Source organism: Hyla sarda, chromosome 3 (assembly GCF_029499605.1).
Source record: "Hyla sarda isolate aHylSar1 chromosome 3, aHylSar1.hap1, whole genome shotgun sequence".
In the NCBI taxonomy this organism is placed as follows: Eukaryota; Metazoa; Chordata; class Amphibia; order Anura; family Hylidae; genus Hyla; species Hyla sarda.
The window spans coordinates 93,117,205-93,129,213 of NC_079191.1; the positions used below are offsets into that span (position 1 = coordinate 93,117,205).

The 12,009-nt window shown below is 44.3% G+C and overlaps 1 protein-coding gene across 4 annotated transcripts in view; it reads right to left on the reverse strand.

The window, feature by feature from the left end:
- Positions 1–12,009, reverse strand: part of INPP5D (inositol polyphosphate-5-phosphatase D) — a 176,873-nt gene that overhangs the window by 60,694 nt on the left and 104,170 nt on the right. For all 4 annotated transcript variants that reach the window (XM_056564620.1, XM_056564621.1, XM_056564622.1 and 1 more), the window contains 3 exons: positions 11,469–11,565; positions 4,643–4,781; positions 2,796–2,904 (listed from right to left, as the gene is read on the reverse strand). In XM_056564620.1, the coding sequence (XP_056420595.1) occupies positions 2,796–2,904; positions 4,643–4,781; positions 11,469–11,565 (345 nt within the window). The remainder of the gene's footprint in view (positions 1–2,795; positions 2,905–4,642; positions 4,782–11,468; positions 11,566–12,009) is intronic.

Below are 12,009 nucleotides of genomic sequence, written 5' to 3' on the forward strand. Positions count from 1 at the left end.
GTACCTTAAAACTACATTTCCCAGCAGTCCTCACTGCCAAAACCATCAGAAAGGGAGTGCGGCTTGCTGGTATGATGCCAGAAAAACCCGTGGCTTGATGAGCTATGATAGAGAGGGGTGACTTGGTTGGACATTGCTACAAAGGGGGCATGTTATATTGGTGTGATGCCAAAAAGGATGTGGTTTACAAGGCGAGGATGCTGAAAGACAGTACAAAGTGTCACATGATCTCTGTCTCTGTTGGGGGGGGGGGGGGGAGAGGAGACAGAGTGGACAGAGGATAGCAGTTTTTTTTTCACTTCCTGCCTGTCACAGCATATTCCAAAAGGGAAAATATCCGAGTCTATTACCATACAGTTGGTCTGGCCATAAGGGGACAAAATATGAATAATATTTGCTATTTGGATTACCTTAGAACTAATTAATTTAGCAAACATTGGATAGATTTATACTGGTGTTGTGTGTTTTTAGCTCACAGATGATTTCCTGGACTGATAAACGTGATAAGTGATATCTGTGTGTCGGACCACCAGAACCTTCACGGATCCAAAGAACTTCTTGTGAATGTCTATGGGACTAGTAGCGCAATCGATGTCAGCCTCTTGCCATTGAATGAAGTAATGACCATGTGAGCGCACTATGGCTTCATTCACAAGGGGCACTCTGGGGCTGCCATTGTTTTGATAGGTAGGAATTAGAGGTCATGCCCTCACTGATCACATATTTATAGCCTACCCCGTGGATAGGTCATACATGCAGTTAGTGGGCCAACATTGCAACATTTCTTATTGTGCTGTCATTGCTCTAAACTAATTGAAAACTGATGACAGTTTCCACTATTTATTTGGAGTGGATATATCCATTATAAATATAAGTCTTGGCACCAGTGTGTACTCTGTAGCCCATGTGATTGCTATAATATGTGTGTCCTGGGTGTCAGAAAGCATTTTCTTAGTTAAGTTTTATACTGACATTGCTAATAACTTAATGTTGGCTTCCAGGTCTGGTGCAAAGATTTTTGCCACCCAAGACGAAAGCTTATTTTGCCTCCCCCTTGACCCCGCCCATTGTCTCCACCCTTTGACACGCCCCAGCTTACTACTGGGGTGACACACTGTAACAAACACCCTCCTCATGTAATCTTGTGGTGTCCTAGCACCAAAGGCTGTCCTGTGGGCTGCGGATCCCATCAAGCATCCCTGCTGCTCTTGTGTTGGGCCCACTGTTGAAATGTTTTCTATGTTCACTACGTTTATGCATTTTAATATATTCACTGTATTTTGTGTTCTTTCTGTACTGTACCCTTAAGAAAGAGATGCAGAGTAATCAGGTGACCCCTGCTGCCCAATGGAAACCCCCAAATTGCCCTGTATATAGTGTAGGGGAGGGAGGAGTTGCCATAGACTAGAGCAGAGCTCCATGTGAGCTGCAGTGTGGAAAGGAGGTGGAAGAAGTGTGAGGTGATACTGAGGGAAGCCTGAAGAAAAGCTCTTCATCAAATCAGCCCCACCATTCTGCAAGTGTTCCCTATACAGTTGGTGAGTCATACCCTGGTGGTGTCAATGAAGTTAGACCTTAGCAGAACCCTAGTCAGCGTGGGATATCACTTAATCTACAAGTCTCAAGCATATCTAATCCAAGTGGGTGAAAAACACCACAAGTCCCAGCAAGACAACAGGGATCCAAGGGTTATACTGCATCCCTTTTACTCTGCTTTGTACTGTGTGTTGTACCATCTACACCTGCCTCAGTAAAAGACAGTTATCTGTTACCCGGCATCGGTGTGTTTCTTGCCCCCGTGCCTGGCCCAGGAGAAGCTGTCTCCACTTTGGACCATGTATTGGCTAACGATGCCCTGGTATCACGAATTTACAAGTCTACCTTGCACCCCCATGTCACCACAATCTCCTTACTACTTGGGTGACTGACATACTGTAACAATCCCCCTCCTCATGTAATCTTCCTATAACTGGGGTGACACACTGTAACAAACACTGGGGGCGTCGGGGGGAGTGGTGCTGGCTGTGAATGGGTGGTTCAGACGTTGGCTGGCTAATTTTATTGCGGCAGGCAGAGCAGCAACTACCCCCCTCAAGAGGGCGCTCTAGGCGGCTGCCTATTTTGCGTATAGGCAGTGCCGGCAGTATAGGCATGCTGGGAGTTGAAGTATTGCAACATTTGGATGGCTACCAGTTTGAGACCACTGCTCTAAAGCGACCCCTCTCTCTATAAAAACAACACTTTCAATAAGCTGTGAGGTTAGAATTCCACAAAGGTTTTTTTTCCCACCAGAAAAAACGCCTGTGGTAGTTTTTCCATTTAGGGAACCACTCCGTGGGTAGAATGCAGAGCGCCTGGCATACGAAGTATAAGGAGGTGAGGAGTGATGTATAGCATCACTTCTTACCTCCCCCGGCCGTATAGTATACAGGGGGGCATAGTGTACCCGTGTATACTATACAGGAGCCAGGAATCCTGTCAATATACTGATGGGACTCCCTGCTCCTATAGCCCCTAAACCGACATCCACTTACCTCCATGGCTCCTTTCCGACCATAAAAAACAAGTGGAATTCAAGCCTAATAGCATTTCATTCTGAATGAATGGAATCTCTGAATTTATGTCATATAAGGCTATATTTACACTGAACGACATGAATCAGCTTCCAAAGTAATGTTCTAGATCTAAGCAGCAGAAAGAAAAGACTTTAAAAAGTTTTTTAAAATAATACACGCAATGCGTTAAAAAGAATGCAAAGGTGACCATAGCATTTAAAGTTATGACTGATTACTTACTAAAGTGGAGGAAGATTTGACTTTCCTTGCGTTCCATATTTAACTGGTCATAGGCCAGAAGTTCATAGTATTGCTGTAGTTTGATCTTGTGAACAATGTTTTCCGCCTCCTATTATAGAAAGAATTAATTAACTATGTATAAATTATGAACATTCTCCCTTAAAGTGAAACCGTCACTCTGGATAATTTTTGTTCACAAAATGCTTACGATTTAAAAAATAAAACATAAAGTCATGTTTGTTGTTACGGAAAAATGCGTACACAGTAAGCTTTGTACAGATAGACACAGAGCAGCACTGGATCTCGGTGTTCTCAGAACTCTCTCCCTAAATAGGTTAACCCGATCATAAAGATAGAGAGCATCTGGGGGAGGGGGGGGGGGGCTCCTTCTGTCCCAGTCCCAGCTCTGCATTTGATCAAGCCTGGCTGGACCAGGCTCTACCAAATTATCACAGAGCACACAGATCAGTGAACTTCTATGGAACTTCATTGATCTGTAAGAGGAATCTACTGATTCCTCCTAAAAGTCCCCTAAGGGACCAATAAAGTGTAAAAAAAAAAAAAAAGTTTAATAAAGTGTGGTGGCCCGTGCTCCTGCTGTCCTGTCAGGCAGCCTCCTTCAGTGTCCCCTATGTTTTACCATGTAAAGTGTTATAAAATGTAATGTTGCTTTAAGAGTTGTACCATGGGATATGTCGTGTGGTTGATACCCAGGAGGTACCAGTGACCAGGTGGTCCCAGGGGTTACCTATGGGTGGAGCTAGCCTCTCTCTCTTTGAGCTCTGCTCTTCTGCTAAGCTGAGGTCCAGTGCAGTCGTGCCTAGTGTGTGTGTAGAGTGTTTGAGACCTCAAAGTCAAGTCCTGCAGCCACCTTATGAGTCAAGTCAAGTCAGTCCCTGTCATCTGTCAAGTCAGCGTGGTCTGCATTCAATTGTCCAGGCCTACTACAAGTCCCAGCAAGCCCTTAAGGTCTCTGCGTCACTGGTCACCTCCTTGGACCCTGGCTGAACTGTATAGACTTTACCAACTGTCTACCCTCAGTAAAGCTACCGTTGTCCGTAACTTGTCGTCTGAGTCTTTATTGCCCCCGTGCCTAGCCCAGGAGCCAGCTGTATACTATCAGGTGGTTATAGGCTAAACCTCGCCCTGGCATCACGAATACAAGGGGTTAATGCCATCTGCCCCTAGGGTAACAACATCTGCCCTGCACCACATACCCCACCACCACAAAAGGTTTACAAAAAAACACCTTCCATATTAAAAGTTCAAATCCCCCCCTTTTCCCATTTTTCATAAACAAAACATTTAAACATAATAAAAATAAACATATTAGGTATCGCCACTTGCATAATTGTCCAAATTATTAAAATCTAGCATTATATATCCGTACAGTAAATGGCGTAAAAGTAAAAAAAAAATACAAAACCCCAGAATAGATTTTTTTTTTTATCATGTCCTTGCTATGCAATGGTACTTACATAGTATTTATTTTGGGAGGGGGGAGGCAGTATTTCACTCCTGTGCCCAGGCAGCCTAGTGGCCAGCCCTGGAATACAGGACATGAAGTACTGCTACCTGTACAAAGCTAACCGTGTAGAACTTTAAAAAGACATTTTCCAATAGAAGGGTGCCAATAAGATTTATAAGCTAAACATTTTTAAAATCTGTAGAATTTTTTTTTAATACAAATAATACTGCATAGTGTTTAAGCTTACACTTTAAACAGTATGTATGTAAAATACATGTAAAATACATTCTTATTGCTTGCAGACTAATATTATAATAATTCCAGAATTGAGATCTGGAAATGGGGGACAGACTTGGCTGACGTTGACTATACCGCTTACACTGTTTGGCAGCTGAACACGATAGTTAAGATCGCCAAGCCAAAAAAGATGAGTAAATCGATGTGTGATGTTGAAAGGGCTTAGCTTCTTGTCACCCAGGACCAGGAAACGCAGTATGTTAAAGTAGTTCTGCTTCCTCCTAATTGAGAGAAAACAACAGATGGGCAGATTATCATAGCGTGCTGTGTCTCCACCGGGAAGACATGAAATGTGAAGTACACTGGAGTAGATAGAAAACGATGAAATACAGGGAGCAAAAGGGATTTATTACTGAGACATTCCCATTACATTAGGTCACCTAATGCCCCATCTTAGCACTGAGTTAAAGGAGATATATCATTGGGAAAAACTTATCCACTATCCAAAGGATAGGGAATACCGGATTTTTCGCCCTATAGGACACACCGGCGTATAAGACGCACCCAATTTTTAGGGGCAAAATCTAAAAAAATAAAGATTTTGAACCCAATAGTGGTCTTTAACCTGCGGACCTCCAGATGTTGCAAAACTACAACTCCCAGCATGCCCGGACAGCCGTTGGCTGTCCGGGCATGCTGGGAGTTGTAGTTTTGCAACATCTGGAGGTCAGCAGATGAAGACCACTGCATAGGAGGTAATACTCACCTGTCCCCTCCGCTACGAACCCGTCACCGCTGCCCTGGATGTCGCTCCATCGCTGTCGCCGTGTCCCCGTCGCTCCGGAACGTCTCTGCTGCCGGCCGGGTATCCTCGCTCTCCGTCGCCGCCATCACGTCGTTACGCACGCCAACGCACGTACGCGACAATGTGATGACGAGGAAGGAAAGCGCCGGCCATATAGGGGATCCCTGAACGGAGAAGACACCGAGGAGGCAGGTAAGGTCCCCCCTGGTGTCCTGTAAGCACTAACCCGGCTATTCAGTCGGGCTGTTCGGGACCGCCGCGGCGGTCCCGAACAGCCCGACTGAACAGCCGGGTTAGTGTCACTTTCCCTTCAGACGCGGCGGTCAGCTTTGATCGCCGCGTCTGAAGGGTTAATACAGGGCATCACCGCGATCGGTGATGTCCTGTATTAGCCACGGGTCCCGGCCGTTGATGGCCGCAGGGACCGCCGGGATAGGGGTGTATTCGCCGTATAAGACGCACCGACTTTTCCCCCCCAGTTTTGGGGATGAAAAAGTGCGTCTTATACGGCGAAAAATACGGTAAGTTTTAGACCGCAGGGGTCCAAGCACTGGGACCCTCGTGATCTCCTGAGTGAGGCCCCGACTCACCCCGGAAGTGGCACATCATGACCCAACCACGAAGCGGGGGCTGCCACTCCTCCTCCATATATCTCTATGGGCATGCCGGAGATAGCTGAAAGGTTCTCCCATAGAGATATATTATATATGTCAGCAGCTGCTTTGTGCGGGGCTCATGACGTGCTACTACTGGTGAGAGCCGGGGCCCCGTACAGGAGATCGTGGGGGGTCCCAGCAGTTGGACCCCTCGTGATCTAAAACTTATCCCCTAAGTGCAAATTAGAGGACTTCCCTCTATGAATTCACCAACATTCAGCTGAGCCATGCTGGGTCACATTGTACACTTCCCTATAGCCCTATTAAAGGGGTACTCCAGTGGAAAACAATTTTTTTTTAAATTAACTGGTACCAGAAAGTTAAACAGATTTGTAATTACTTCTATTTAAAAATCTTAATCCTTCCAGTTCTTATCAGCTGCTGTATGCTACAGAGGAAGTTGTATTTCTTTCTGGAGTTCTTCTCAGTCTAACTCCAGTGCTCACTGCCTACACCTTTATCCCAAAGCGGGATAGGTTTGCTATGGGGATTTTCTCCTGCTCTGGACAGTTCCTGACATGTACAGAGGTGTCAGGAGAGAGCACCGTGCACAGACAGAAAGGAAATTCAAAAAGAAAACAACTTCCTCTAGAACATACAGCAGCTGATAAGTACTGGAAGGATTAAGATTTTTTAATAGAAGTGATTTACAAATCTGTTTAACTTTCTGACACCAGTTCATTTAAAAATAGTTTTCAGCTGGAATATGCCTTTAGGAAACAGAAAGGACTGTTAAAGTCTGGGGAGCAGGACTCCATGCCTCCTGTCCTCTTGATGGCATGTCAGGTATCCAATAAGATAAAACAGTTCAGCAAATAAATTCTAGGCATTGGACAGTAGCCCTGTTCATGCAGAATGTTAGTCCTTCTTGACACCGGGCTAGCATTCAAAAGTCTTTGCCATACTGTGTGTGCAGATGCACTGACACTGGAGTTTAACAGACCCCATAGCTAAATCCTCTATTGGAGACTTTCATGGCACTTGCTGGTATCAAAACATCCTCCAAGAGCAACGTCTCCTAATTTGGTGATAATGCTTTTTCAAACAAAATGGAGCGCAAGGCAAAAGTGAGATCTAAGTACCTCGGTGACAAAACAAAAGTCTTGAGTTCATGGCCAGAAAAATCCCCACATCTCATTCCTATTGGGAACCTGTGGTTAATCCTTTAACCCCTTAAGGACGCAGCCCATTTTCACCTTAAGGACCGAGCCTTTATTTTGCAATTCTGACCACTGTCACTTGATGCATTAATAACTCTGGGATGCTTTTTACCTTTCATTTTGATTCCGAAATGGTTTTTTCGTGACATATTCTACTTTAACAAAGTAGTAAATTTTCAGCAATACTTGCATCATTTCTTGGTGAAAAAATCCCAAATTTCATGAAAATTTTTAACATTTTGCATTTTTATAACTTTGAAACTCTCTGCTTGTAAGGAAAATGTACATACCAAATAAATTATATATTGATTCACATATACAATATGTCTACTTTATGTTGGCATCATAAAGTTAACATGTTTTTACTTTCAGAGACCAGTAAAGTTTAAAGTGGATTTGATGGGCTTTTCTGTGAGAAATACCCCATAAATGACCCCATTATAGAAACTGCACCCCTCAAAGTATTCAAAATGATATGCAAAAAGTTTGTTAACCCTTTAGGTGCTTCACAGGAACAGCAGCAAAGTGGAGGAGAAAAATCAAAATCTCCATTTTTTATACTAACATGTTCATGTAGGACTTGAAAATGAAAAATGTTTTACTAAAATGCTGTTGTTACCCAAATTTTTTTATTTCTCACAAGGAGTAATTGGAGAAAAAGCCCCCCCCCCCTACGAATTTTTTTTTTTTATAACACCATTTCTTCCGAGTATGGAAATACCTCATATGTGGATGTAAAGTGCTCTGCAGGCACACTATAGGGCTCACAAGAGAAGGAGCGCCATTGGGCTTTTGGAGAGAAAATTTGGTTGGAATGGAAGTTGGGGGCCATGTGTGTTTCCAAAATGGGATCAAATGTGAGGGGCGAGGGGTACACTGTTCTGGCAGCATGGGGGCTTTGTAAATCCACATGACCTTTATTCCAAGCCAAATTCTCTCTCAAAAAACCCAGTGGTGCTCCTTCTCTTCTGAGACCTGTAGTGCGCCCGCAGAGCACATCCACATATGGGGCATTTTCTTACTCAGAAGAAATGGGGTTATAAATTTTGGGGGGATTTTCTCATTTCATTTTCTCGTCCAACTTTAACAAAAATTTGTCAAACACCTGTGGGGTGTTAATGCTCTCTGCACCCCTTGTTACGTTCCTTGAGGGGTGTAGTTTCCAAAAAGGGGTCACATGTGGGTGTTTTTTTTTTTTTTTTTTTGCATTTATGTTAGAACTGCTGTAACTAACAGCCACCCCTGTGCAAATCACAAATTTAGGCCTGAAATGCGCATGGCGCTCTCTCACTTCGGAGCCATGTCGTATTTCAAGGCAACAGTTTAGTGCCACATATGGAGTATTTTTGTACTCATGAGAAATTGCGTTACAAATTTTGGGGAGTCTTTTTTTTCTTTCACCACTTGTGAAAATGAAAAGTATGGGACAATGCCAGCATTTTAGTGTAAATAATTTCATTTTTTTTACACTAACATGCTGGTGTAGACCCCAACGTTTCCATTTCATAAGGGGTAAAAGGAGAAAAAGTCCCCTAAAATTTGTAATGAAATACGTGCGGAAATACCCCATATGTGGCACTAAACTGTTGCCTTGAAATACAACAGGGCTACGCAGTGAGAGAGTGCCATGGCATAGGGGCGGAACTGGAATCAAGCATTACACTTGCCTCCACCAGCAAAAATACCGTACAGCAATGTTTCCCAAATAGGATGCCTCCAGCTGTTGCAAAACTCCCAGCATGCCTGGACGGTCAGTGGCTGTCCGGCAACACTGGGAGTTGTTGTTTTGCAACAGCTGGAGGCTCCATTTTGGAAACACTGCTGTATGAGAGGTTTTTCATTTTTATGGGGGGGGGGGCTGTGTAAGGGTGTGTATATGTAGTGTTTTACTTTTTATTTTGTGTAGGTGCAGTGTAGTGTTTTAAGGTACAGTCACACGGGCGGGGGTTCACAGCGAGTTTCCTACTGAGAGATTGAGCTGCGGTGGAGAATTTGCTGCAGCTCAAATTTGCTGCATCTCAAACTGTAACAAACTGTAAACCCCCACCCCCGCACAAACCTTTCCAGCTGTTGTAAAACTACAACTCTCAACATGGACTGACAGACCGTGCATGCTGGGAGTTGTAGTTTTGCCACAGCTGGAGGCACACTGGTGAGGAAACACCGAGTTAGGTGACAGACAAACTCAGTGCTTCTCCACCAGTGTGCCTCCAGCTGTTGCAAAACTACAACTCCCAGCATGCACGGTCTGTCAGTAGTAGTTTTGAAACAGCTGGAGGCACATTGGTGGGGAAACACTGAGTTAGGTTCGGTTACCTGTCTGTGTTTCCTCACCAGTGTGCCTCCAGCTGTGGCAAAACTACAACTCCCAGCATGCACTTATAGCCAAAAAGCATGCTGGGATTTGTAGTTATGCAACAGCTGGAGACATGCAATTATACGCCCAGCATGCCGAGACAGCAGTTTGCTGTTCATGCATGCTGGGAGTTGTAGTTATGCAAGATCTGGAGGGCCACAGTTTAGAGACCACTGCACAGGGATCTCCAAACTGTGGCCCTCCAGATGTTGCAAAACTACCGCCTGGATCGCCGCTTGGACCTGGTAAGCTGCACCTTCTACCGTTCCCCTGCTTTGCCCGGACACCAATGGGTGGGTAGAGTGGGGGAACTGAACTTTAGCCCCCGGCACCCCTGCCACCTCACTCCTATCCCTTCAGGGGGATTAGGGCTGTCTCGGACAGCCCTGATCACCCTTATTTTCTGGGTCAAAGTATGACCTGGAATCGCTGCAAATAGCCGGTCTGAATGACCGGCGATTTGCGGCGATCGCTGACACTCGGCGATGTGCCAAGATGCTTTCTGAATGATTTCAACAGGCATCCCGGTCCTGTCCCCGCCCGGGGAGCGGTGGAGACCCGAAATCTGCAGGGCGTACAGGTGCGCCTTCCGTCCTTAAGGACTCGAGAAGTCCTGAACAGGTTAAAGCGTAACTGTCATGGAAATTATACCCCCCAGACTAATACCATGATAGTATAGATGATGATACGTGTAATGCAGCTATACTTTTGGCTGCTGTTTATCACTCTTTATCAGCAGGAAAATAGTTTTAATGAGCGGTCAGCAACTGTTGGATAGGCGTATCTGGGGATCGTAATGCCCCACCTCTGCCACGCCTATCCCCTGTAAGTGAGTGCTGGAACCACTGTGTGATTGACACACAGGTCCCCACCCCCCGATGTCCGTGATGTGCGGTCCGGCGTGACTCCACTGAGCCTATACATATAATGTGCACCTTTATGTTATATGAAATATATGAAATACATGAAATATGCTCCCGTTGTCTGCCACCAGCTCAGTGTGCCTGCGCAGTGCTAGAGGCAGGGAGCGAGCTCTGTGCCTGTAGTGAAAGCAGAAGCAGCGCATCTCCGGCACCATGAGAAGAAAGAAGAGGAGTACGGGCACTGTATATCATAAAGGTGCACATAATATGTATAGGCTCAGTGGAGTCACGCCGGCCCGCACATCACGGACATCGGGGGGGATGGGGACCTGTGTGTCAATCACACAGTGGTCCCAGCGCTCACTTAGCGGGGATAGGTGTGGCGGAGGTGAGGCATTACGATCCCCAGCCACGCCTATCCGACTGTTGCTGACCGCACAATAAAACTATTTTCCTGCTGATAAAGTGTGATAAACAGCAGCCAAAAGTATAGCTGCATTACACGTATCATCATCTATACTATCATGGTATTAGTCTGGGGGGTATCATTTCCATGACAGTTGAAATGTGGACAAACAAAAACACAGGAATCGTTATAAACTCCAAGCACTGAAAAGGCAAGAATGAGTTGCCATCAGTGGCCCAGAAGCTCATATTTAGCATGCCATGGTGGATTGTAGAAGTTTTGAAAAGGAAAGAGTTTTTGCATAAATTTGATATATTTGTCAATAAAAGTTAGAAACATATGAAATGCTTATCACTGTACTTCAATAACCATAGAAACATCTGACTAAAAGATCTAACAAACACTGAAGCAGGAAACCAAAACGGGTGTCAGTCTTAACTTTTAGCCCAGACTACAGTATAATAGATTCTTATTCAGTATGCAGCATCTTATGTCTGTACAGAGGCTACTATAATGCTGCCGGGTGATCTTGTCATATTTGCTACACTAGGTGTGGCTTTTATTGCCTATTATTCATAAAACTGCATTTGTTGACATATCTTCGATTGCTTACGATACCAACCAACAAAACTCTTGCTCTATTGGTAGAAAGTGATGAATATATATTTTAACATAAGCAACCCCTTTTAACATGTATGAATACTGAGGACATCATATAGTACCTGAGTTTCTTTTCACTCCCGGAAGTAAGGTGGCTGTTAATGAAACCAAATGATGTCCCATTGAACATAAACGAGGCACCGACCGCTCCTTTGTTACCTATGTACAAGAATATTTGGTCAAATGTAATGTTACACAGCTTTGGTATTGGCTTTTAGTCTCATAATGAGGAGATAGTAAGTCCAGTTTACCATTTTTAGTATGAGCAATATGCAGATAGATGCATACACTGACTCTATATCTAAGCATTGTGTATAAAGCGTTCAACGGCCCAGATTTATCAAAATGTGTGAGAGAAAAAGTGGAGAGATTTTTCCACATAAACCAATCACAGCTCAGCTAACGAGCTCTGGTAAAGTGAAAGCTGAGCTGTGATTGGTTCCAATTTTTTTCTCACACAGTTTGATAAATCTGGGCCAATGTGTTAAACAAATATGCACACAGTCGGATGAAGATCATGACAGAAAATATAATATTTAATAGAATTAAGCTATCTTTACACTCTAGATAGATGTTATGACCAGCTTCTCCTTATATATTCTT